The 25,942-nt window shown below is 45.5% G+C and overlaps 1 protein-coding gene across 7 annotated transcripts in view; it reads left to right on the forward strand.

Annotated features, from left to right (window-relative positions):
- CRACDL (CRACD like) overlaps positions 1-25,942 on the forward strand; it is a 95,945-nt gene that overhangs the window by 47,175 nt on the left and 22,828 nt on the right. For 3 of the 7 annotated variants that reach the window (XM_074354837.1, XM_074354838.1, XM_074354836.1), the window contains 4 exons: positions 11,047-11,126; positions 15,439-15,607; positions 22,483-22,618; positions 22,955-23,119. In XM_074354837.1, the coding sequence (XP_074210938.1) occupies positions 11,057-11,126; positions 15,439-15,607; positions 22,483-22,618; positions 22,955-23,119 (540 nt within the window). In that variant the 5' untranslated portion in view covers positions 11,047-11,056. Of the gene's footprint in view, positions 1-484; positions 813-11,046; positions 11,127-15,438; positions 15,608-22,482; positions 22,619-22,954; positions 23,120-25,942 lie in introns of those variants that run through there. The other 4 variants (XM_074354832.1, XM_074354835.1, XM_074354834.1 and 1 more) reach the window with 3 other exon arrangements.

A 25,942-nucleotide genomic window follows, 5' to 3' on the forward strand; every position in this document is an offset into this window, starting at 1 on the left:
TGCTGAGCTGCAGGAGTCTATTATTTTGAAATGGCAGCTGCAGTCATCAGGGAGGACGTCACCAGGGAGGCAGATTTTGCAGGGCTGCAGTGGATGATTTCCCTCCCGCGGGCGGGCGTGGTCTGTGCACCTGCCAGGTGTGGTCTCCAGCAGGGAGTGCAGGAACTCTGTCGCTGCAGCAGGTGCCTGACAAAAAGGAGCCTTTGGAAGGTCCCAGGAAAGCAGTTCACAAAGCACACCTAGGACCTGCAGCAACATGCCGGGCCTTTTAAGAGCAAATAGCAAGAAAGCCAGAGCCTGGGAGCAGAAGTGCAGGGGTGGACGTGCCTCCAGGGCCTTGAGCCCTTGCTCAGATGGAGAAATTCTTGCCCTTTGCCCGCTTCCTTGGGGAGTGCAGGAAGGCAGAGCCCAGGCTTGTTGCTTTCCATCCTCAGCCATTGGGCAGCGACTCTGCTCAGAGGGAGGCGGGTGGCGCTCCAGCCCCACCCTGGCTGCCCACGTGAATGGAGTGAAAGACGGAAGTACCTGCATTTCCGAGCTTCCAGTGCAGTGCCCTGTGCCGCACACCTGCCGGGGGACCTGCGGGGCAGCAGGAGTGGGCAGACGCCCTGCTTCCTCGGGGGCCCTGGGTGCTGCTCCAGAACTGGGGACCAGGCTCTTGATCGGCACCCAGTGATGTCCTGAGGATCCTAAGCCCCTGGAGGGGCGGCCAGGGAAGGCCCTCTCTTCTCCCCGAGGATGAAGGTGCCGGAGGCCCCCTCCACCTTCACGAAGATGGCTGCCTTTTACCAGTGCATCAAGCCTGACCCCAGGTGTGCCTCTGAGAGCCAGGAGGTGGTGGGAGAGGCTGAGGGGCTGAGAGGGAGGGAGGCCTGCCACCACCACGACCGCCTGCTGGTGCCCGAGAGTAGCCTTTCAGCATCTGTCCTCGTTTATGACCTCCTTCCTCACAGACATTATCTTATCCCCTTGCATTGTGTGAATTCTGGAGCAAAACGATGATTTCTTTGGGACACATGCATATATTGAAAGAGAGGGGAGCAGGGAGCAGAGGTGAGGGGGTGGGGAATGAAAGGAAGGGAGAAGGAGAGCAAAGGAGGACCGGGAGACAGGGCATTTGCCCCTTAATAGCCCAGGCCCGTACCTGGGATGGACAGGGCGTAGTCTGTGCGCTTCGGGTGGAGGGAAGGCAGCGGAGGTCAAAGTAAAAGACCATTAAAAGTATTCCTGTAACTAAAGGTCAGCACAAAGGGCTTGTTCTTTTATTTATTTATTTTTATTGTTTAAATTGAAGTGTAGTCGCTTTGCAGTATTAAATGTTACAGGTGTACAGTATAGTGATTAACAGTTTTTAAATGTTACACGCCATTTATAGTTGTTATAAAGTATTGACTCTGTTCCCTGTGTTGTACAGTGTGTCCTTGTAGCTTATTTTCTACCCAATACTTTGTACTTCTTCCTCCCCCCTCCTCTGTTGCCCCCCCCCCCCCGCTGGTAACCTCGCTTGTTCTCTGTATCTATGAGTCTCTTTCTTTTTTGTTATAGTCGCTAGTTGGTTGTGTTTTCTAGATTCCACATAGAAGTGACATCATACAGTATTTGTCTTTCTCTGTCTGACTTGTTTTGCTCAACATGATGCCAAAGGGCTTGTTCTTAGCTGACAGACTCCCTTTGGGAGCAGAGACCAGGGGACTGGCAGAGCCACCCCCCCACCGCCCGGGCTGCAGGTGACCTCATCCCTTAAAAATGTTTGGCCCTTAGTGCATTTTGATTTTGTGATGATAGGACCCAGGGAAATAGAGCTATGACATGGTTTAAGTTCACTTGCAAGTGCAGGGAAACAAATTGCACGTCTCATGCACCGAATGGGAAATTCCAGCGTGGCGCTCTCTGTAGGCCCTGGTGGTGGTCGCCTCTGCACGTCACCTGGGCTGGGTGGACAGTCCTGGGAGGCGGAAGTTGCAACACACGTCCTGGAGGTGTGGGAGATCCTGGGGGACTTGGGCAGACAGTCCATCCACTAAGCCCTTCCTTCTTCGGTTGCACAGGGACAGTAACCCAACAGCTGAAGGATTCCTTGCGAACAGGGGCCTTTGTACTGCAGAAAGCTCTGTGCATGGAAGTCAGCATCACTGTCATTGTTCCACAAAAATCTTTTCGCTGATAGTTATTCAACCTCAGTGTCCGATGCTGCCTGTTTTGAGTGGATGAGAATAGAATGGTGGTGTGATGTCTCCTCATTAATAGGCTTTGGAACATGACTTCCTACTTAAAAAAAAAACAAAACAAAAAACCCTTAGCGCTGCATCTGCTGTGCTGCAGAAATGCCAATCACATATGGAACATTCTTGATAAATTAAGCCTTAAGAACTTTCTTCATGTCGTTGTTTTTGGTATACATGCGCTAAAAAGGGGGGCATTTATTGCCTCAATAAACTCATGAAGTTGAAAGTAAACCAGCCCTCACAAAGCGTCCCCGAGTGCCAGGCTGCGGGGCCCCGTTCGTCCTGTGTGTGCAGCGGTCAGCACAAGGCGCAGTTCTCACTCGGAGGCTTTCCGAGTGGCATCGCATCTGGGCAGGATAGCGCAGCGTTTGAATATGTTTTCCTGGGAATTATGCAAATACAGTTTCTGAGGTTGCAACGTTTGAAGCTATTAAACGCTTACCTATTTTGGAAATGATGGTTTTTGTAGATGTCTCTAATAGGTTTTCTTATTCTAATAACCTGAAAATGTCTAAAGTTTTTCAAATCTTGTAGGAAAACATTCACTTCTGGATGAGTGGAAATAGGTTACTCCTGTGAAAGCTGTCATGCGTCAATTCTGAGATATGAGTTTTGTTGGCGATTTTTCATGTAGTTGTAGGCTGTGTACGTGAACACAGGTTTGTGTGTGTGTGTGTGTGAGTGTGGCGGCACATACGCTGCATTGGGCACTGTATGCCTTCTCCGCTAAGTAATTTGTCAATGTGCCCATTCACAAGATCTCTGAGTACCACCAAATCAACTGTTACATAAATTTCAAAAAATGGTGTAGTTTATCTTACGTGAGATACTATGTATATGCTTATAAACTATGCTGTTTATCTTGTGGATGACGAGTTTGTTTGAATGAAGCTCTGTTGTTTCTCTGCAAAGAAACAGCCCCGTGAGTTGTGGCCCACGGCCTCCTTCTCTCTGGCTGCCCTCACTGTCCCCGCCCAGCCCGCGGCCGGAAGGAAGCCTGAGGACAGGGACAGGACATCTGGAACAGCGACCTCCTCTGCATCCATATTTCTTGACTCCCAAAGGCCGTTGCACTCTGCATGGTTACAGGGCAGGTGACGTCGAAAGGGGGACAATGGACTTGAAGAACTCAGGCTAAAGAAATGTGACATCGTTTTGCTAAGTCATGGCTTTTGAAGGAAGTCTGTCTTCAAGACATTGCGTGCTGGGTGGCCTTGGGAACTATGATTGGGTAGTTGATACTCATTATCAGGAGATGAGTCCTTTGTATAGCAAGTTTTATAAGTGCCTCTGATTCTTCCTTTCTTTCTTTTCTCTTCCCTTTTCTTCCTTCCTTCCTTCCTTCCTTTCTTTCCTTTTTTCCTTCTTTCCTTTATTCCTTCCTGCCTTCCCACAATCTTCATTGAGCACCTCCTGTGTGGCACATGCTGGTACCTGTTCCCTATTCTCAAGGAGTTAGTCTTCAACTTTTACATCCTTAGCCAGATAGGGGATGACTCACTTCTCTAGGCCAAGCCTAATTTCAGTTTTTTAATCTCAAGATAATCAATTACAAGTTGCTAGGAAACCTCAAAACCGACCGCCCTGTACGCTCCTTTGCTCCGCCTCCCGCTCTCCTCCGAGCCCTGTGACTCAGGTGTCTGAGTCCTCTGATTTCAGCCCTTTGCTTTCTTTTCTTCCATATGTCAGAGTGGATCTATTCTCCTTCCTCCCTGTCCTGACAGGTGGATGGAGAAGGTCTGGCACATACACACGGAGGTGTCTGCTCCACAGGGCAAGAGGTCCCCAAGCACCCTCGAGGAGAAGTGGCCATGCGGAAGTCCAGTGCCAGTGGCCCTGCCACCTTGGGGTGGGAGCAGAGGTCAGGTCCTCTGCCCTTGAGAATAAAAGTATCTCTCACAAGGCAGCAGAGCTGGCACAATTTTCCAACAGAGATTTCTCACAGGAACTTTGTAAGCCTTACACATTCCGTTGCCTCAGTAATGTGAAACTTATTTTTCTAAAAAAAGGTACAGGCAGATCCTGGTGTGACTCACTAGAGAACAATAGTTAAGTCACAGTTTATTTTTGTCTTTTTCCCCAAGGAAGGGGGAAATTGATTAAATGTGTAGGGAAGGCAAGCAGGCTTCAATCTATAAAGGGGAAGTGGATCGAAGAATCGTGCCAAGATGTGATTAAAACTGGTAAGTGCGGTGACCAGAAGCCGCCGTGCTTCTCACCATGCATTGTGGGAGGTGCTGGCTCCTCCTGCCAGTCCCCCTGGGGAAGTGGAAGTGAAGCTGACTCCTGAAGGCTGGGTGGGAATTGATAAGGAGAAAGTGGAGCATGAAAGCAGGGAAGAGCATGTGAGCAGAGGGAACAGCATCTGCTAAGACCCTGGGCCACAAGGACATGAAGCCTTGTGAGGCAGAGAGAACAGGGCGGGCACATTCATGCCAGCTGTGCATGGGGCCTCTGGCTTAGATCCAGACGGCCTGCCCGTCTTGTCCACGTGTAGATTTACCCACATGCACAGTGTCCCCCTATTCCTACCCACACCTCCAAGCTTCCACCCGAGATCATACCCTTCCTCCCTTAATATTTGCTGTAGTGTGGGATGGCTGGGGACACACTGTATCATGTCTTGTCTTCCAAAAATGTCTGTATTTCACCTTTTTTCTGGTAACACTTTTTTCCAGCAGCTTTATTGGCATCTAATTTACATACTATAAAGTTTACCTGTTAGAAGGGTACAGTCACTAGGTTTTAGTGTATTTACAGAGTTGTGCAGCTATGAACGGAATCTAACTTCAGAACATATTCATGTCGCCTGAAAGAAACCTTGAGCCCATTAGCAGTCACTCCCCATTCCCCCTCCCTCCCTACCCCCGCACCCCACTCCCCAACTCTAGGCAAACACTAATCTGTGTGTCTCTGTGGATTTTCGTTTTCTGAATATTTCATATGAGTGGAATCATGCAGTATGTGGCCTTTTGTGTGTGGCCACTTCTGCTCAGCATAATGTGTTCAAGGTTGTTTCACTCTTTTTTTATGGCTGAATACTATTCCATTATATGTATGTATCACGTTTTAAATTTATTCATCAATCAATGAACATTATTTCCACTTTTTGATTATTATAGATAATGCTCGACATTGGTGTATGAGTTTTTGTGTGTGCTTCCCCATTTTCTATTGTTGTAAAACACACCTAACATAAAACTTACCATCTTGGCTATTTCTAAGTGTGTTGTTCAGGGCTATTGAGCACATTCATCTTGCTCTGCAGTCATCACCACCCTCCACCTCCAGAACTCTTTCCATCTTGCAAAACAGAAACGCCCTCCTCCTTAAACTACCCCCCACCCCATTGGCCCCCGGCCCCTGGCAGCCACCATTCTGTTTTCCGTCCCTATGATTCTGACTCCTCTACGTAAGTAGTGGAATCATTCAGCATTTGTCTTTTAGCAATGGGCCTATTTCACTTAGCATAAAGTCCTCAAGTTTCATCCATGAGGTAGCCTATTTCAGAACTTATCCCGATGTTTTCTTCTTAAACTTCTGTGGGTTTAGCACTAGCATTTAAGCCTGTGATCCGTTTGGCAGTAATTTTTATGTAGAGTGTGAGGTAGGAGTGCAAAATTTTTTCTTTTTTTTGGATGTGAATGTCCAGTTGTTCCAGCACCATTTGTTGAAAAAAACTAATCCTTCCCACATGGCATAGTCTTGGCAATTGAGTCAGTGGCCCGTAAATGCATGAGTGTATTTCTGGACTCTGAATTCTGTATTCTGTTAGTTGTCTGTGTGCTGGTACCATGGATCTCAACTGCTGTAGATCTGTAGTAATTTTTGAAACTGAGAAGTGTGAATCCTCCACCTTTGTTCTTCTTTTCCAAGATTGTCTTGGGCCCTTTGTATTTCCATATGAATTTTCAGATCAACTTGTCAATTTTAGCAAAAAAAAAAAAAAAAAAAGCCCACTGGGGTTTTGATAGGGATTGCATTGAATCTGTGTATCAATTTGGGGGAGTAATTCCATTTCAAACGTGTTGAGTTTTTGATCCATGAACACAGGATCTCTTTCCGTTTATTTCTGCCTTTAATTTCTTTCCGCCTTGTTTTGAAGTTTTCAGAGGACAGATGTTCCACCTCCTTGGTTATATTTATTCCTGAGTGCTTCATTCTTCTGTGTGCTATTGTAAATGGAATTGTTTTCTTAACTTCATTTTCAGATTGTTTATAGCTGGTAAGAGAGTAATGGATGTGACAGGCATAGGACTCCCTCTTCAAAGCCCACAGTCTCGGGAGCACGGGGAATGGTGGGCAGACGCCTTACAAACACGTTGCTGTTGACAGCCTTGGTGAGCACTGTGAAAGAAGGTTCAGGGGCTGAGAAAGGAGACACAGGGCTGTGAGCGTGACCTGGAGGGCGGTGGGCGGTTGGTGGATCTGTAGGGGTGAACACGAGGGCTTTCACACGTAATTACGGGCCCAGAGGTCTGTAATCAGGTTACAGGTGCTTTTCTTTGCATTGTGTAGATAAATATAATAGATTAGAACCTTTCAAATGCCATATTCAAATCTGTTCTCATTCTTCACGTGAATAAACTTTTGTAGAATTTGTTAGTGTAAGCTGCAACTAATGACAGAATCCTGCCATAGTCTGGGGAGAAGCCCATGGTTGGTTAGGGTATAGAAAGAGGGTGCAGGGGCAGGCCCCACCGAGATCTTTCTTTGGATGCAGGACTCCCCTGGATTCTGTAGGCGCCCAGATACACAATGGTGAGTGCTGTGAACTGCAGAGGGGGCTGGAGGCTCAGCACCCTTTGGGGTTAATTAGAATCCCTGGATAGGCCCCCTCAGGTCCAGATTTAAAGAACAAACTTTCCTGTACTTGAACTTGAGCTGTCAGAGCAACAGGGGTGAGCAGGTGGAGGGCAGAAGCTGGTGGAGGAGGCGTTGCAGCTGCCTGACTTGGACTTTGAGTTCTAGCCAGATCGAAAGGGCTGCTGGGAGATACAGGGTATTTGCCACATGGCCTTTCTAATTATGGTATCGCTCTGCGTTTTCCTTGAGTTTTGCTTGGGTAGGGGAACATGTGCTCAGCAGGACAAGTTATTGGGCCCAACAGAGAAAACATTCCCTTGTCACAGCTATGGGGCGTTTGCACCTGGAGTGGCTGAGTGGCAGGGACGGCCCTCCATCCACGCATCCCGCAGTCTCAGAGGGCGGGTGTTCCTTCATGGCTGGTGTACATTTTTATCAGTTACTTGGCTGCAGTTTCATTCGTGGTCCATCAGGCTGTGGGGCATTGGGAAGCTTGGGGATCATCTGGGAATCCAAATGTCTTGATCTTTGCTGCTGGTGGCTCTAAAGTGAGTCATTTACACAAGGAGGCTGTGCCTTCACAAGATGGAATGGACACTCGCCCGCTGCCTGGCGGTGGTGTGTGTTCTTGTTTGTGTTTGTACAGAGGGGTGAGCCTGTGGAGAGGAATGAGCTGCAGAAACCAGCAGCTCTTCTCAGCCGTATTTGAATGTGCTGTGTTCTCAGTCCCATTTGATTAAAGTATTATCATTCCCATTTTGTAGATGAGGAAATTGAGGCTCAGCACCAGTAGGTGGTGGCGTGTGGCTTCAGCTCCAGGACTGCCTTGCCTCCATTCTTTCCCTTTTCCTCTGCACCGTATTGCACTCTCATTAGTGAGGACATGTTTGGAACATGAAGCGTGAGCAGGTTTTCAACCTCTCACGTGGGGTGAGCCTGACTTGTCCCTTCATCTGCAGGGTGACTTTTGTCTCCGTGTGTGAGTCCATTAGCACACTTGGCATCCGGTGGTCTCTGCGCCTGGGCCCCACCGGGATGTGCCTCACAGCACGGTGAAAGCTCGGCCATCCTCCCGGGTCCCCCTCCCCGCCGCCTGCTCCTGAACCCTCTGCCATGTGTGGCTTCATCACAGCCACATCGCTCGACCCAGGGAGAAGCGTGTCCGAGCTCCTGGATCTGCTGCACGGTCGGCGGGATGGGCGCCCTTCTGCACACCCACCCGGGGGGCTTGCGCACACGCTTATGTGTGCCTGCGTGTTCTCAGTGCTTCCCAGCAAGGAACGTTTTATTAAAATGTGCAGCGGTGACTGGACATTTTGAAGGCAATGTCTTGGTTTCTCAAGAGCGTTAGTAGAAAAATAATGGCAGCGTCACCCCCCATCCCTTAGACTGAGATGCCCTGTCAGTCCCAGTGGGTGGTCTCCTGGGGCTCCGTCAACCTCCGGGCCCCGGCCTGATCCTGGACCGGGGCTGCCTGGCAGGCAGGACCATTTCCCTGGGGATGGGTGTCCTTTGGATTTCCCCGCTTCCTTTAAGCCCCTCTGTGACAGCTCAAGACTCTCCCTTCCACTGGCTTAGCAGCTGCAAGAGACGGGGACCACGTGGTTCTCATCCAGCCTGTATCCCCAGGCCTCGTAAGTGCCTGCCCGTGCTGGGGATACAGTCAAATGAGTACACAGGTTGGTGTCTCTGCTTGACTACTTTGGGCCAGTTAATAAACTTACCTGATACATAATGTATGCTCTTAATTCCAAAATGGGAATACCTAAAGTTCTTGGGAATTAAATGAGACAATTCACATGATATGCTTCATGCTGGAGAAGTAATTTCAGTTGTTAACTTCAAATTCAAGCAATAGAAAGCCTGAGCTCTTGTACTGTCCAGCTCAGTGCCAACCACAGAGGATGGTACCCAGGGCAGTACTTGGTAACCCTCAACCAACCGTCACTTCTTTCACTCTCCGTGCTCCTTATATTTTCCTGCTTTTCCTTCACTACTGCCTCTTCCTTCAAATGCCCTGGTAGCTGCCCCTCCCCCTGTGTAGCATTAAGCAGCAGGATGCTCTGGGATCAGGGGTTTTGATAGGGACTGCGTTGAATCTGTAGATTGCTTTGGGGAGTAGGGACAACATAACGGTAATATTAAGTCTTTCAATCCATAAACATGGGATGTCTTTCCCTTTATTAGCATCATCTTGCATCTTTAAGCAACAATTTGGTAGTTTTCAGGGTACAATTCTTTTGTCTCCTTGGTTGAAATTATTCCTAAGTGTTTTAGCCTTTTTGATGCTACTGCAAATGGAATTGTTTTCTTAATTTCCTTTTTGGATTGTTCATTGTTAGTTGATAGAAACACACTTGGTTTCTGTGTGTTCATCTCATGTCCTGCAACTTGGCTAAATTCATTTATTTGACAGTTTGTGTGTGTTGAGGGGTGGAATCTTTAGGATTTTCTACGTATGAAATCATATCATCTGTGAAAAGAGATAGTTTAGCTTCTTCCTTTTCAATCCGGATGCCTTTTATTTCTTTTTCTTGCCAAGTTTCTCTGGCTAGGACTTCAGTACTACGTTGAGTAGATGTGGTGAGAGTGGGTGCCTTTGTCTTGTTCCAGATCTTAAGGGGAAAACTTTCTGAATTTTTCACTGATGAGTGTGATGTTAGCTGTGGACTTTCCAAATATAGCCTTTATTACATTGAGGTAATTTCTTCTATTTTCTAGTTTTTTTAGTGTTTTGTCATGAAAAGGTGGTGAATTTTGTCAAATATTTTTTCTGCATCTGTGTTGATGATCATGTGGGTTTTTTTCCCCCCTCTTCATTCTGTTGATCAGACATTTTTCTAAAGCCAAATTATATCACAGTCAAGGAGCAAGGCTGATGAAGCTTTGTGCACCTTTTAAGGAATTGTCTGGACAGGGATGGAAAGTTTGACATTAATATTAAAGGAGACAAAAATATTAGACTCAACTCTAGCAAAGACCTGAAACTTTTTTCCTCTGTTAAATATTAAAAAAAAAATTCTCCTGTCACTTCTCATTATATGCTGTGTACAAGTGGTAAATGTTAATTGGTAAATTAAATATTCGAGCTCCCTTTTAAAGTGTGAGAATTCATAGTAATTGCCAATAAGAAATTGCTCTCCAAATAAATGATGAATTCGTCTGTGTGGGTGGGGTAGAGTGTGCTGTTTAAAAGTCAGCGATGGCCGGCAGGGACATAACTCAATATTCTGTAGCAGGAATGTTGACCAGTAATCGTTTATTTGATTTCCTTGAAGAGTCAGAGATTTTTAATTTTGGAGGAAGCCAAGTCCTTATGGATGCAATGATGATAGCATCTGGATGATTCGCTAGTTTTGGGGGAGAAGGGGTCATCATGAAGCAATAGTCACCAAGTGTTAAGCTCAAAATACATTCTGTATACTTCTGAATCTGAGATTTTTTTGTAATAAAAAGCTCAAAAAAGAAAAAATGTAAATAAATAATGGTGTGGGTATATATCAAAGTATTTTTTAGCCATGACAATAACACCTCGAAAATTTTAATGATGTGGAATAAGTAAGAAAATCAGGGGGTCCATCTTACTGTTATGGTGCATGTGTGATTGTGCACACAGAAGTCTGCATAGAAAAAATATTGGAAGGAAATACCATTGACTGTGGTTAGTCATCCTTGGTTGGGGGGATAATGGGCAATTTGCATTCTCTATATCTTCCAAACTTTCTACAGTGAGCAAGAGAAAAACATAGCTTCTGAAAAAAAATTTTTTTTCAAACAAAGGAACCAAATCTGCATGGTGTAAATTGGTGAAGCATTTTCCAGTTTTCTGTTTTCCATTAAATTGCTCTGGTCAGTGATTAGATACACGTTATTAATCTTGAGCCTTAGACATGGTTTTGGCCTCTACTGTCCAGGAATCTGTAGTTTGCTGGGTGAGAAACAGTCACCACCATTTTGGTCATTGTTGGCTTCTGCTCGATGTGTGCCTCTAACGTGACACTCTGTCTGATTTCAGTGAGCTGGAAATGATTTCCACGAGGGTGATGGACATTAAGCTTCGGGAGGCTGCAGAAGGCCTTGGAGAGGACAGCACAGGTAAGGCCCTCGCTTCCTCTCCCCTGGGAAGAGCCCCGGTTGGGGTGCGGGGCAGGGAGAGGGGCTGCTGGTGGGCTCCCCGCGTGGGGAGTGGATTCAGTTCACAGTGTGTTCAGACACCCCCGGCCCCTCAGGCTGGGGCTGGAGAACACACCCAGGTTGTTGAAGGCCACTCGGGGGGCGGTGCTCCTTTGTGTCGCTGTCAGACCCGGTCGGGGAGGGGTGGTTACATCGCTATCCTCGTTCCCAGAGGCAAACATGTCCCATGTTTGGTTGACTTGAAAGCAAAGGAAGAGAGATGCAGTGGAATCATTTATCATCTAGGAGCACTCGAAAGTTTCAGCGGGACGTTGGGCAGGGTGTTGGGCAGCCTTATCATCCAGAAGGAGTAATAAGACCGAGAGCGAGCCTTTGATCCCACTTGTGTGGCTGTTGTTCTCTTTCAGGAGACCTTTGTGATCACTTTCTACTGAGCTAAATTCCAAGCACATGAGTCATCTCATAACACGTTCCAAGAGTTACCCAGTGATGTAATTGGTTTACTGTTACTTATAGATTGCTGTTTATACCTTGATGGAGTTGTAAAATTGACATTAAAAAACATTGATCTCCCCACATGTACCTTTTTTTCCCCATATCAGCCATTTATACTCACCCATTCCAGGGACAAAGGTCTCCATCTTTCTCTTGTTAAAAGTCGAAATGCTAGTAGTGATTGTCTTTGACATAGTTCAGGGGAACAGCTTCCGATGATATTAAATCCTAGCTGCTAACTCTTAGCTTCAGATGTTAATTTCATTAAGACTTTGTTTCATATATTATAGAGGGGTTACCCTTATTCCATATGAGAGCCACTTTTCTTCTGCCACATTTCTGTAGACACCAAATAAACCCAAATATAAGGTCGGGGGTTAAAAATCAACTCTGAAAGAAGACGGAGTTTCAGAATTTCTTGTACTATGGGGCACTGAGTTATTACTGATTTTAAACAAGAAAATACTGTTTAAAGAAGTATTTCATTAGTCTGAAGCAAACTCCATAAATGCTGGTTTGGGATATTTACAGACGTCATTGTGAAGAATCAGTTTTTAAAAAGAAAGAAACTATGGTGCTTTTTTTTTTTTCAAATAAGAGTGAGCTAATAGAACCTATAAAAAGAAATACTTAAGTTTATTTCTAAGAAAATACATGCAGAATCCATGAAAATCCTGAAAATACAAATAATTGTTTAAAGAAATCAGCAGACCTTCATGGATAGAGCGATATACTGTATGTGATATACTGAATATTTGTGCCGCCCCCCCCAAATTCATATGTTAAAATCTTAACCCTCCAAATATCATTTTTTATAAATATATTTATAGATGTATTTATAAGCCACCAAGTTAATGGTACTTTGTTACAGCAGCCCGAATTGGACTGAGACACCATGTTTATGGATTGGAAGACTCAGTGTTGCTAAGCTGTCAGTTCTTCCCAAATTGACCTGGAGAATGGGAGGTTTTAGTAAAACTTGTGAATAGAGTGCACTGTTTATAAGTCCGCTATGAAAGGCAGGACACAGTTCAATATTCTGTAGCAAGAATATTGACCAGTAATTACTTATTTGATTTCCATGAAGAGTCAGAGATTTTTTTTTTTTTAATTTCAGAAGAACCCAAATCCATATGGATGAAATGGTAATAGTTTCTGGGATGATTTGCTTTGAAATAACCTGGTGGGGAGGGGGAGGAGCAAAGGTGAAACGAAATCCCAGCAGGATATTTTTCCACATTGACAAGCTGATTCTAAAATTTGCATAAAAAGCAAAAGAACTTGAATAGTGAAAACAATGTTGAAAAAGAACAAAGTTGGAGAACTCACATTACCTGATTTCAAGACTTACTATAAAGCTATAGTAATTAAGCCAGGGTGGTATCAATGAAAGAAAGGATAGACACATAAAGATAGACCAGAACAGAGTCCAAAAATAGATCCATACAAATATAATTGATTTCTGACAAAGATGCAGAGGTAATTGTCTTTTCAACAAATGGTGCTAGAGCGATTGGACATTCATATGTGAAAAAATGAACTTTGGCCCATACCTCAAAGAACATATAAAAATTAATTTAAAGTATATCATAGGCATACATGTAACATGATAAAACCTTTAGAAGAAAATATAGGAGAAAATATTTATAACTGAGGATTAGATAAGAGCTCTTAGATATGACACCTCAATCCTTAAAAGAAAAAATTGATAAATTGTACCTCATCCAAATTTAAAGCTTTTGCTCAAGGAAACCATAAATAAAACAAAAAGACAACCTACAGAATGAGAGAAAATATTTGCAAGTGAGAGACTGACAAGGGCTTAATTTCCAGAATATACAAACAGCTCATACAACTCAATAACAACAATGACAAAAAAACCGAACAACCCGATAAAAAATGGGCAGAAGACCTAAACAAGCAATTCTCCAAGGAAGACATACAAATGACCAATAGGCACATTTAAAAAAATGCTCAATATCACTAATTATCAGCAAATCAAAACTACAATGAGGTATCACCTCACACCAGTCAGAATGACCATCATTAAAAAGTCCACAAAGGATAAATGCTGGAGAGGGTGTGGAGAAAAGGGAACCCTCCTACACTGCTGGTGGGAGAGTAGTTTGGTACAGCCAGTATGGAAAACAGTGTGGAGATTCTTCAAAAAATTAAAAATAGATTTACCATATGATCCCACAGTCCCATTCCTGGGCATATATATCCAGAGGGAACTCTAATTCGAAAAGATACATGCACCCCAATGTTCATAGCAGCTCTATTTACAACAGCCAAGACATGGAAGCAACCTAAATGTCCATTGACAGATGACTGGATAAAGGAGCTGTGGTATATTTATACAATGGAATACTACTCAGCCATACAAAGGATAAAATAATGCCATTTGCAGCAACATGGATGGACCTAGAGATAGTCGTTCTATGTAAAATAAGCCAGAAAGAGAAGGAAAAATACCATATGATATCACTCATATGTGGAATCTTAAAAAAAGAAAAAGGACACAAATGAACTTACTTACAAAACAGACAGATTCACAAACAGAAAACAACCTTGTGGCTACTAGAGGGGAAGGGAGGTGGGGCGTGATAAATAAGGATAAATAACTTATGGTTACCAGGGGGGAAAGGTGAGTAGGGTGGAGGGATAAACTGAGAGTTTGGGATTTGTAGATAGTAACTACTATGTGTGAAATAAATAAACAACAAGGTCCTATTGTACAGCACAGGGAACTATATTCAATACCTTGTAATAGCCTATAATGAAAAAGAATATGAAAAGGAATATATATATATATATATATATATATATATATATATATATATATATATATGTATAACTATGCTGTACACCAGAAATTAACACAACATTGTAAATCGACTACACGTCAATTAAAAAAAAAAACCTTTGCTCTGTGGGGCTCTGTTAAGCAAATGAAATGACAGGTCACCAACTGGGAGAAAATATTTGCAAATCACACTTGACAAGAGACAAAATTCAACAGTAAGAAAACTAAGAATCCAATTAAAAATAGGCAAATGATTTTAAAAGATGCTTTACCTAAGAAGATATTCAGATGGCAAATAAGCACTTGAAGAAGTGCTCAACATCAATAGTTATTAGTGCAAATTAAAACTACAATGTGATACCACTATACACCTGTCAGGTGGCAAAACAGAAGCAGAAACACACCCGGCAGGTGCTGGAGAGGATGCACAGCGACCGGAACTGTCATGTGTTGCTGATGAAAATTCAGAATGGTGCGGCCACTTTGGGAAGTAGTCTAACTATTTCTTATAGAATTAAACATACACTTAGTTTATGACCCACCAATTACACTTCTCGGTATTAGCCTAAGAGAAATGAAACCTGATGTTTACACAAAAAGCCTATAGCAATTTAATTAATTAATTTATTCATTCATTAATTCCTAAAGTATTTAGGAATAAATTTAATTGAGCAAGTGAAAGATCTATTGAAAATTGTTGATTTCAAGTAAGAGGAAAGTTGCTTGTGCTTTGATTCTGTGATCATGCTCCGAAGTTTGCTTGGTTCTTTTATTAAATATCCGAAATAAACAGAAATCAAGATTTGTTTTCAGGCGTGCAAAAATGGTACGCTGTGTCTTTCACATACTTCTCTGTGGCAAAAGGACTTTCCAGGAGCAGGTGATTGATGTGTGATCAGGAATCTTTCTTTCTCTCCGCGCACACATCTCACACGTGTTTGGTAAACACTCACACACCTTCTTTCTGCCTAGGGAAGAAAAAATCCAAATTCAAAACGTTTAAGAAGTTCTTCGGGAAGAAGAAGAGAAAGGAATCGCCTTCCTCCACAGGAGGTGGCACCTGGAAACAAAGTCAGGCGAAGAATGAGGTCATTGCCATCGAGTCGGGGCCAGTGGGCTATGACTCAGAGGATGAGCTGGAGTAAGTTGCCTTCTCCGTCCTTCAGGCTTGTGTTCCAAGGAGTGGGGCAGCGGGGGGTGGGGCACAGGAGGACCCAAATACTGGGGCTCGTTGTCATGGTAACTCGATGGATCACTGAGCCTCCTTTCTTCCTAGGTTCCACTGGAGGGTCTTCCAAAGAAGTGGTGTTTTCTGACTTTTTGTACACAGGGATGGAGAAAGTTGTTGTGTGTGGGGGGTGGATTTTCAGGTACCTGCTACGTGCCAGGTGCTGTATATATTTAAAGTCTAGAGAACTATGGGAGAGGAGGTAAGATATACCACTTTACGAATGAGGAAACCAAGCTTTAGAGAAATTTTGGGAAATTTGCCCAACGTCCTACAGCTGAAAGTGAAGATTAGGATGTAAGCCCGGATTTAATTTGACTTAAAACTCTTTTGAGGACCTGGATACTATACCAGAAAAATACGTCTCTCTAAGCCTGAACCCTGAGTCACCCAATGAGAAAGTTTTCCATTAGAGAAAAGGGGGAAGGGTGAGGAGGGGACGGCTTCTTGCTGTTCAGTCTTAGAAAAATCATCCAAAAATATTTTTAGGAAGAACAGAACCAATAGGAATGAAATGTGGGGGAGTCTAGTGAAGAAATCCTTATTTTTGTAACTTGTACTTCATCAAAATATAGTTACAATACATATGCTTCAGTTACTCCAGACGTTAATTCCTTTGAGTAAAAAGTGGCAAAAAAACCCCCAGGTTTCTTGCCCTGCCAGCTTTTATATTTTCTTTTAAACAACGTCGGCACCTTAATTTGAGGATAAAATTCTTCGGAAGGCACAACGACCTTGGGGATGGGGAAATAGACCACGCTGAGACTGGTCACTGGCTTCAGCATCCCCTCTAGGGTGTCCTGTCCCCTCCCTCCTCACCAATCTCCTCTCCTGTTTCTAAAGGAGTAGAAACCACACTGACCACTAGGGGGCACCAAAGAGTGATTTGGGTTTTTTCTTTCAGGTTTTTTTTTTAAACCCCTGGTGCAGAGAGGACGAGCTACACAGGCAAATTTTAAGCCACTCCAAACTCTTGGGGAGCAAGACATTATCGTATAATATTGCTCACTATTAAATGCCCCAGGGAAATGATAACACTCACCCCCCCTTACCCCCTGACTCTTGACCAGAACCTTCAGTGGCCCCCCCTAGCCAAGGAACAAGAGGACAGGAGGAGGGGTGCGCTGGCCTGAAATGACCGCCCCCTTTCCATCTCCTCTATCACCAGAGCCCGTGGAAAGTGGGGACAATGCCCTTTTCATCCTTATATTCCCAGCTCCTAGAGGGGGCCGGGTCCTCAATAACTGGTAAACGTTTGCTGGAGTGATGCCTGGAAAGGAAGCTTGGCGGGGGGTGGGGGGCAGTGATGAGGCCCAGAAAATGCAAATAATGTTCTTAGAGAGCAGCGCAGAGATGAGGCAAGATCTTTTTCTTCTTTTCTTCAGCTTTATTGAGCGGTAATTGACAGCTTGTGGGAGTTTTCAGGTGTACAGTGTATTGTCGATTTAATACACTTGCATCCTGCAAAATAATCACCCCAGAGCGTTAGCTACACCTGCGTCACGTCACCTAATTACTATTTCTTTTTTGTGGTGAGAACATTTGAGATCTACTCTCTTAGCAATTTTCAAGTATATAGTACAGTGTTATTAACTATAATAACTGCTGTGCACACTGCACTTCAGATCCCAGGATTTATTTCTCTTGTAACAGGAAGTTTGTACTCTTTGACCAACATCTCTCGGTAACCCCCACCCCACCCTCCGGCCCCTGGTGACCACCATTCTGCTCTCTGTGTCTATGAGTTTGGCTTTTATAGATGCCACATATAAGCAAGGTCATAGAGTGTCTTTCTCGGTCTAATTTATCTCACTTAGCATAATTCCCTCAGGGTCCATCCATGTTGTTGAAAATGGCAGGATGTCCACCTTTCTCATGACTGAATAATATTCCATTGTGTGTGTGTGTCCCCCATCTTCTTTATCTGTTCACCCACTGATGGACACTTAGGTTGCTCCCGTATTTTGGCTATTGTGATTCATGCTGCAATGAACATGGGGGTACAGATGTCTCTTCAAGATCCCATTCTCATTTCTTTCAAATAAATACCCAGAATTGGGATTGCTGGATCATATGATAGTTCTACTTTTAATTTTTCGAGAAACCTCCATACAGTTCTCCATAGTGACTGTCCCAACTTACATTCCCACCAGCAGTGCAAAAGGGTTCCTTATTCTCCACATCCTCACTGACACTCAGCTCTTATTATTTTTATAAAAGCCTTTCTAACAGATCTGAAGTGGTATCTCCTGCTTTTGATTTGCATTTCCTTGACGATAAGTGATGTTGACCATCTTTTTCTTGTACCTGTTGACTGTTGTCTTCTCTGGAAAAATATCTGTTTAGATCTTCTCATTTTTCAAATGGATTAGTTTTTTGCTATTGAGTTGTGTGAGTCCCTTACATAATTTGAATATATTAACTCCTTACCAGTTTTGTGATGTGCAAATATTTTCTCTCACTTTGTAGATTGCCTTACCATTTTTGTTGATGGTTTCCTTTGCTGTGCAGAAGCCTTTTAATTTGATGTAGTCCCATTTGTTTAATTTTGCTTTTGTTGCCATTGCTTTTGGTATCAAATCCAAAAACTCATTGCCAAGAGCAATGTCAACGAACTTATTACTCCATGTGTTTTCTTCTGGGAGTTTTATGGTTTCAGGTCCTATGTTCAAGTCTTTCGTCTATTTTGGTTTTTGTGTATGGTGTGAAATAGTGGTCCAGTTTCATTCTTGTGCTTGTGGCTGTCCAAGTTTTCCCAGTACTGTTTATTGACGAGGCTGTATTTCCCCATTGTATATTCTTGTCATAAGTTAATTGACCAGGTAAGAGACAAAAATTTAAAGGTACTCTAGCCTCTTTGAAGAATCTCTGTGCCTTCCAGACTCTGCAGCAGCTTCTCATCCATCGCTGTGGGCAGAAGAGCTGCATTTATTCCAGGGTACGTTAGTGCTGGCCAACCTGGTGTCAGTTTAAAAAGCTGGTGCCTGTTTATTGTGTCAGTGGGTTTATGTTTCTTGAATCCTTTAATCTATAACAATTTTACTTCACTTTGCCTGCTTTGTTTCATGTCATTGATCTGAAGGAGAACATCCCACACTCTGGATTTGCTTTCTTTTGGCATGATTGAACTCATTCCTGTATTCTCTGAATTTCTGGTACAATGTTAGATGGATCTAGATATTTAATGAGATTGGATTCAAGATGGTACTGGATACTTACTGTCACATTGCATTACATCACAAGGCACATACTTTCTGCTTGTCCCTCTTCTGGTGACACTGAGACTGAGCAGTGGGCCTTAGGGGTCTCTCTCAGTGTGATTGCTCCTGATGGTTTTTTGGGTTTATTTGTTTGTTTGTTTTAAAGATAGCCTGGCTCTATCTTCAGTAATGATACAGTATGACACATTTGGACAACATTTAGCCCTACATCTTAGCTTTGGGCTATGCCAGTGGTTCCCAAACTTTGTTGCATGTTGAAAACACTTGTTTTTTGAAAGATACCAATGTTTTTTAAAAATATGAATTCCTGGCTCCTACCCCCAGGCATGTTAATGTGAGAGACAAATTGGGCATCAAGTTTTTTTCCCAAAGCTTCTACCAGTGATTCTAATGTGCAGCCAGACATGGAAAGCACTGGGCTGTGTACATTTATCCAGTGAGGACAGAAAAACATACGTACTATAAACTTGATTGTATCCCTTAAGAAACAGTGGGGACTCTGCTATATGATGGGAAAGGAATTTTAGCCCACCTCATAGAAAAGCCTGAAAGGAGAGAAAAGAGTTGGCTGTCTTTCTGGAAAGATCAGGTCCACGGAGTTTGAAGGCGGTGATGAATTTTGACATTTTGTGCTGCTTAAGGTGGAAGAGCTTAAAAGATAAACGATCAAAAAGAAATACAGAAATAGTAGGCAGTAGCTGTCTTCTAGAAGCATGTGTTATCATGGTTTACCAGCCAGCCTTGTTCCGGTTAGCATAAAATGGAGATTAGGGGCGATTTTGCATTATTACTGAAGAGCAGACATAGCTCACTGGGTGGTTTTTACACCTGCTGACGATCCATTATTTCATTGTAAAATGGAGGGTTTTCTAACTCTGTCACTCGTTCTGCATGCACTGGCTAGAACTCTTCTATGCAGAAGACCTTTCCTCCATCAGCCCTGTGGTTGCTCTGACGTACAGTTTGCACAGGAAAAGCAGGTCATGCTTGGTTCACCGCTTCTCAGTCTACCTTCAGAGTAATGACCTGAAGTTTCCACTCTGAGTGATGAGTTTTATTTTTTTCTTTGCTTTTTCCGTGACTCTCATTTTGAATACATGGACTTTATATACTTGATTTGCTTTAAAAACCCATGACAGGCTTTATTCATTTTTATGCTCACACTGTCCCATCTTCTGCTACTGGGAGTCACTTCAGATTAGTTCCTGGGTTCTTTGAACATTCTCCCGTTTGTCTCTGAAAGGTTCTTTGCTTTCTTGCACAGTGAGAAATTCCAGGTTTAGTCTGCAAATTTCCTGCCCTGGACCTGTGGTCAGCCATTTCTTCACAGGTTCCTTTTAGCGTGAAATGGTTTTTAGAGACCACAGTTTGGCTTCCAGGGGTGATGATTGCCGTCATTCCTTCTGGGCCTTTCCAATAGATATAGCTGGGAAATAATGGTTTTGTTTTGTTCTGTTTTTTTAAGAAAAAATAAATCATTAATCCGCTTTTATTTCCAGATCAAATTTAATTAGACAAAAATTTTTACTGCTTTGATTCTTTGTTTGAATTCACTCTTCTCTTATACTGGAAATCTTGGCTCCTAATGATACTAACAAAATTATTTATTTTCTTCTTCATCCAATATGCTTATAATAATTTCATTACCCCGCTTTCCCACACAGAGGTTACATACTGTAAAGAGTGTTCTGCACAGCTTTTTTAAAATCAATATTGTTACTAAAATAAGTAAGTATAATGTGCTGTCTTTGGGTTTTTTGTTCTTAGAATTTATCCTGTTATAGCATCGAACGTCACTTGAATGTTGGGTTAAAGTCACTTGAAGTAATTCCTTTCTCTGTGTGGTTAGGCCAACAACCCGATACAAAATTAGATTTATTTGCTTCTGTTTGTTTTCTAGTTTTAGAGATGGTTCAGTTTCCCTCTTCATTTGATTTTTGTCTTTTAACTGTGTGAAATGTTCAAATAGTTTCAAAGACAAAATTGTAAATGTAAGGAAATCCCTCGGCGCCTATCTCCCCACCTTGTATCTCCTTCCCCTTAAAGGAGACTATTCTTACTCCCTTGTTCCTTATCTTTTTATGTTTATTTTTGAAAATACAAGCAAACACACATACGTTCACGTCTGTCAGTGCCCCCTTTCCCACTCCGAGCTGACATGCCATAAACATCGCTCCGCGCCCCGTTTTAGTTTTTCACTTAGGAGAGCCTGGTGTCGCCTGTGCTCAGAGATCCCCTCATACACTTGGTTGCTGAAAAGCCTCTATTCTACAATGTCCCACACTTTATTCAGATACCTACTGGGGACACGGAGGCTGTTTCCAGCCTTTTGCTTCTAGAAGTGTTGCTGTGGCCCTGAGCACATGGCATCTTGTGTCTTTGCCATCGTATCTCCTCGGAGGCCTTTCCCCGCTGTCTCAGCCACTAGTGACACCCAGGGTGGAGGGGTCCTGCCAGTGATCATGGTTTCCAAAGGGAGTGGCTGGGGGCTGCCAGCTGTGGGAGGGAAGCCCCAGTGTGCACGTGATCTCTGTGATGAGGGCTGCCCTTGGCAGGAACCCCACCACCACCACCCCCGCCCCTCACCCCATTCTTTACCTTGGCCTCACTCCCTCCCGGAAATGTGAGGACATCCCACTTGCAAACTTACTGTAGCAGGCTAGAAGGAAGTTAGAAACTGTCGCTAACCGACACAGTTTGATCTGCGGTGGAGCAGGGCCACACCTAGGGGTCCCTAATGCCTCCTGGAGGACAGGATGCCCAGGACGGCGGTGGGGGTGCCTGGTGCAGAAGATGGCTGCGTCTCCAGGATGGGCTTTCCTTCCCGCACCATCACGTCTCAGTCACCTCCTTCCATCTATTGTTCAGCCAGCCAGTGCCACTCGGAAAGTCTGACAACTAAGTCCCACATCCTCTTAGGACATTTTGTGAATGTCCTTGGGTTCACTTCCCAGTTGGAGCCTTGAGGTTGGGGCTGGGGAAGCAGTCAGGTCGGTGATGACAGAGGGATCCGCCATCCACACTCCAGAACCTCGTCACCCAAGCTGGGTGGCATGGATCCTATCTGGTAATGAAAGGAAGGCGTGGCTTTGCACACTTGCATTTCTCACTTGAAGCCCAGCCACGGATGTGTGCGTTGGGCCCCAGCTTCCATCAGGCAGGCCCTCATCCTGCTGTGCAGACGCACAGCCCTCCAAGGGATGACCTCGCACTCCCCGGGCATCCACGACTGTCTTCCAGCCGGCTCGCAGCCAGCCGGCCGGCCACCAGCCAAGGCCCCCTGCCAGCCCTGCCTTTCTTCAGGCCTGCTTTCTTGGACCTCACACCTCGTCAGACCTTGGTTTTCCCATTAATGGAAAGAATTCACACCACCTTCAGAACTGTTAGGAAAATTCCTGTCTCTCCAAAGCTCCTCATAGTTGACCGTGGTATTTGACAGGATGGACCCAAGTCAGAAGCAATGAAAAAAGTCAGTGCAGCTGAAAGCGTATTGTGGGATGTGCTGTTAACCCCCAAGCCCCTGGAGAGGGGGCTGAGCCGGGTTTCACGGTGCCTCTTTCCTCCTAGGGAGTCGAGGGGCGCGCTGGGCAGCCGGGCCCTCTCCCACGACAGCATTTTCATTCCTGAGTCGGGACAGGACCCTGCTCGACCTGTGCGGGTGTTTTCCCAAGAGAACGTGTGTGACCGCATTAAAGCTCTGCAGGTAAACCCTTCCTTGGCCTCTGTGTCAGCTGGGAAGCGGGAACTCCTACAGGGGTCTCTGCTGGGCTCCCGGGGTAGGTCCTAAAGCAGAATTGCACGCAGGTCACAGCTCTCCCAGGACTCGCCAGGTTAGTTACAACCAGATCGTGCTTCATTCGCAGTGATAACCCCTCCTTTTCACGATCACAGCCAGAGAGCTGGTGGCAGACGCTCAGTTCAGTTCCCTGCCCCAGCCAAGGGCGTTGAAAACATCTGAAAGGAATGAATGGGAGCAGGAGGATTTATTGATGAAAGCCGCTAATGAAAACAACAGTAAATGTTCTTTCTTCCAATCTAGTTAAAAATACAGTGTAATGTGAAAATGGGGCCGCCACCTCCTCCGGGGGACCTGCCTGCGCAGCGTGGGGATGATGCCGGCATGAGCTCTGAGGACGACGGTCTGCCCAGGAGCCCCCCAGAGATGTCCCTGTTGCAGGACACGGGTCCCGGCACAACCATAAAGGCAAGTGCAGCCTGCACCCCTCCCCGTCTCCGTCCGTCCCCGCCGCAGGGGCAGTCAGGGGCTCTGGGGGCCCCTGCGTGTCCCTCTAAGGTCCCCACCAGTGGGTGTGGCCATGCTCAGTGGGGCCAGAAGGTATTCCAGCCAGGTCACCGGAACCCTGGGCTGTATTTATTTTCATTCTTTGAGCCAGAATTCGGGTCTTGTTAGCAGATGCGGTTTTGGTAACATTTTTTATGCTGGTTTAAGGTCTGATACTCTTGACCCCATGCCTCGTTCTTCCTGTCTGAGCAGGTGACCAGACTGGGCATCTCATCTGAAAGAAGGAAAAACAGCTCCGAATCTGTGTTCTGTCATCGTGACATTTGGTGGAGGGAGAAGGGAGTGGTGACATTTATGACTTAATCTAGGCTCCCAGATCTGAGGTTGGGACAGTGAGAACTTGGTTTAGGGGAGAGATGCGAGGCATGGTACCGGTCAGCAGGGCCTCAGGGAAAGTCTGACAGGCAGAAGGGTGTGTGTGGCCTCAGCAGGGCCAGGAACTGGCCCCAGCAGCCACCCTCCCCCCTGGAATCCAGGAGGAAGACTTGAGCTCTTCCTCGTGTGTAAACACTGGAGCTCTTCTGGATGTGAGTATCTAAGTGATGAAGTACGTGATCGTTTTCCCCTTGGAGACCAGCCTTGCTGCGGGGTGGATGGAGTTGTCTGTGTTATGCTGACACTTGAAAAACAAATACAAGTCTGATGCAGAGCCACGCCCCTGCCCCGGGTGTCCTTGGAGCGGCCCCCGTGCTCTGGACCCAGGCGGTCCTCACAAAGTCTGCACATTCTCTGCTGCTGGAAATGCATTCCATGGTCACTTCAACTTGGGCGTCCAGAAGCCCCCCTGCAAAGGCCGGTGAAGGAGTGTTTACTTGACTTGTGTGCAGTTGTGGGTTCCCAGAGCACCCCCGATGAAAGGCAGAGGAAGGGCTGTGGTGTGGCTGAGTTGAACACGCCCAGGGTGGGGGTTCCCACACTGCAGACTCGAGAGCAACTCTCCCCAGAATTCTGCCCTGGGGGGACCTGTCCCTGCTTGCTCCATGGGCAGGACAGAGAGCAGTGGGCCCCCACACCTGCCCTCCCAGCATGAGGAGAAGGCAGAGAAGACAAGGAGGAAGGTTTTGGCCCATTGCCTGGACTCCTAGCCCACCCTGCACCCCTTCATACCTTACAGTGCTGGAGGGGGAGGGTGACAGGCTGTCTGAGGTGTAATCACCTTGTGACACACATCTGTGCATCCATGGGTGCGCAGCCCCAGGAGCAGAGGCGACTGTGTGTGTGGTGGGGATACGTCTGTGGTGAGCCGCCGCTCCATGCTCACTGCATCGCACAGTTCTTCTGCCTCTCCCAGCATCGTGGTTCTCTGTTCAGCTGGGACAGATGGGACAGAGGAACGAGTCACTTCTAAGTCTTTTCATTAAGGAGTGAGCCCAGCTCCAAGGCTGTGAAGCGCCGTGATGCACAAAGTCCACCGTCAGCCGATGGGGGCCACTCACTCGGGGCGGGGCCCACCTTGTCCTTCTCAACATCCCTCCTTTGGTGCTGATGTTATTTTTTTTAATGTTCTGAGATTTTATCAACTACTGGGTAATAGGAACAATACACTAGCTTCATAGGAAACCAAAATTTGAGCCTTTAAGACATAAAAAATATAATCATCAACGGTTTTGAAGACACAATGATCATATTTTGTGCCCTGAAAGTTTTTCCGGCACAGCAGCCTGGGTAAGAGGGGGAAACAATGAACCCTTTAAAGCACACTTATGTAACACATGGTATTTGATATAATGGCACCTTAAATCCCCAAAGCATGGGGCTGTGGACTGTTTGACTTTTTCCTGTTGGTGGCACCTTAGACAGGCGCACACGCTTGACAGAGAAACTTAATGAAGATTGTTGTGAACAAAAGGCCTTCAGACACAGCCAAGGTGACATTTCCTGACAATGAGTCTTTCAGGAAATACATGTGATTATTTTTAAAATTTCATTACCATGTGAGGTAATGCATTCGGTGGTTTTTAAGGGAGAATCACATCAAAGTTGTCCTGGTCTAGGTGTCCTGCCATTAAGCAGGAAACACAGGTAGAGAGTGGCAAACTGGCAGGTCCAGTTTGCTCCGGGCGAGGAGGGAAGAGCAAAGGGGACACGGCTCTGCTTTGGCGGCAGAAGGAGGTGCTGCCCCCTCCCTGCTCCCCGGGCGAGGCTGTGGGCTGGATCGGTCAGCTCTGGGGACCTGTGTCCTGGGAGGGTTTGGGAGAGGACTGATGGGACCAGGTATCCCAGTGCCTCCCTTTCTCTCCCGGACCTGCCCACCGCCCCTGCCCCGTGTCTGTTGCCCACTCCTTGTGTGATGCCCTCTGCCCGCTCCTCGGTGGCAGGGCCCCTTTTTGAGGCCAAATGTGGTAAAATAGCTGTCACCCAGGGTGACCCCCAAAATCCTCTGCACCCCAGGCTGCTTCCTCAGGGCTCTGTGAGCCATTAGCCCCCCAACAAAGGGCGGCTTCCTAGACTTTTAAATTATCCACTTCCAGAATCATCCGGAGGCAGAGTCCAGGAAAATTGGGTGACTAGGGGCAGACCACGCAAATATGACCTGCGGATGCTGCCAGCCGGCAGGTACAATGCAGGTCAGCTTTCCTGCCCCGTCCTCCTTCCCGGGGGCCCCACCCCACCTCGCAAAGTTGCTGTATCAACCAAAGAGGAAACTCAGTTCTCCTACATCAGGGAGGTCTTGGATTCTCCAGGCCCCAACAACTCTCAGAACCTTGGTGCAGACAGGAGTTC

The sequence above is a fragment of the Camelus bactrianus genome, chromosome 28, assembly GCF_048773025.1.
Source record: "Camelus bactrianus isolate YW-2024 breed Bactrian camel chromosome 28, ASM4877302v1, whole genome shotgun sequence".
NCBI classification, from domain to species: Eukaryota; Metazoa; Chordata; class Mammalia; order Artiodactyla; family Camelidae; genus Camelus; species Camelus bactrianus.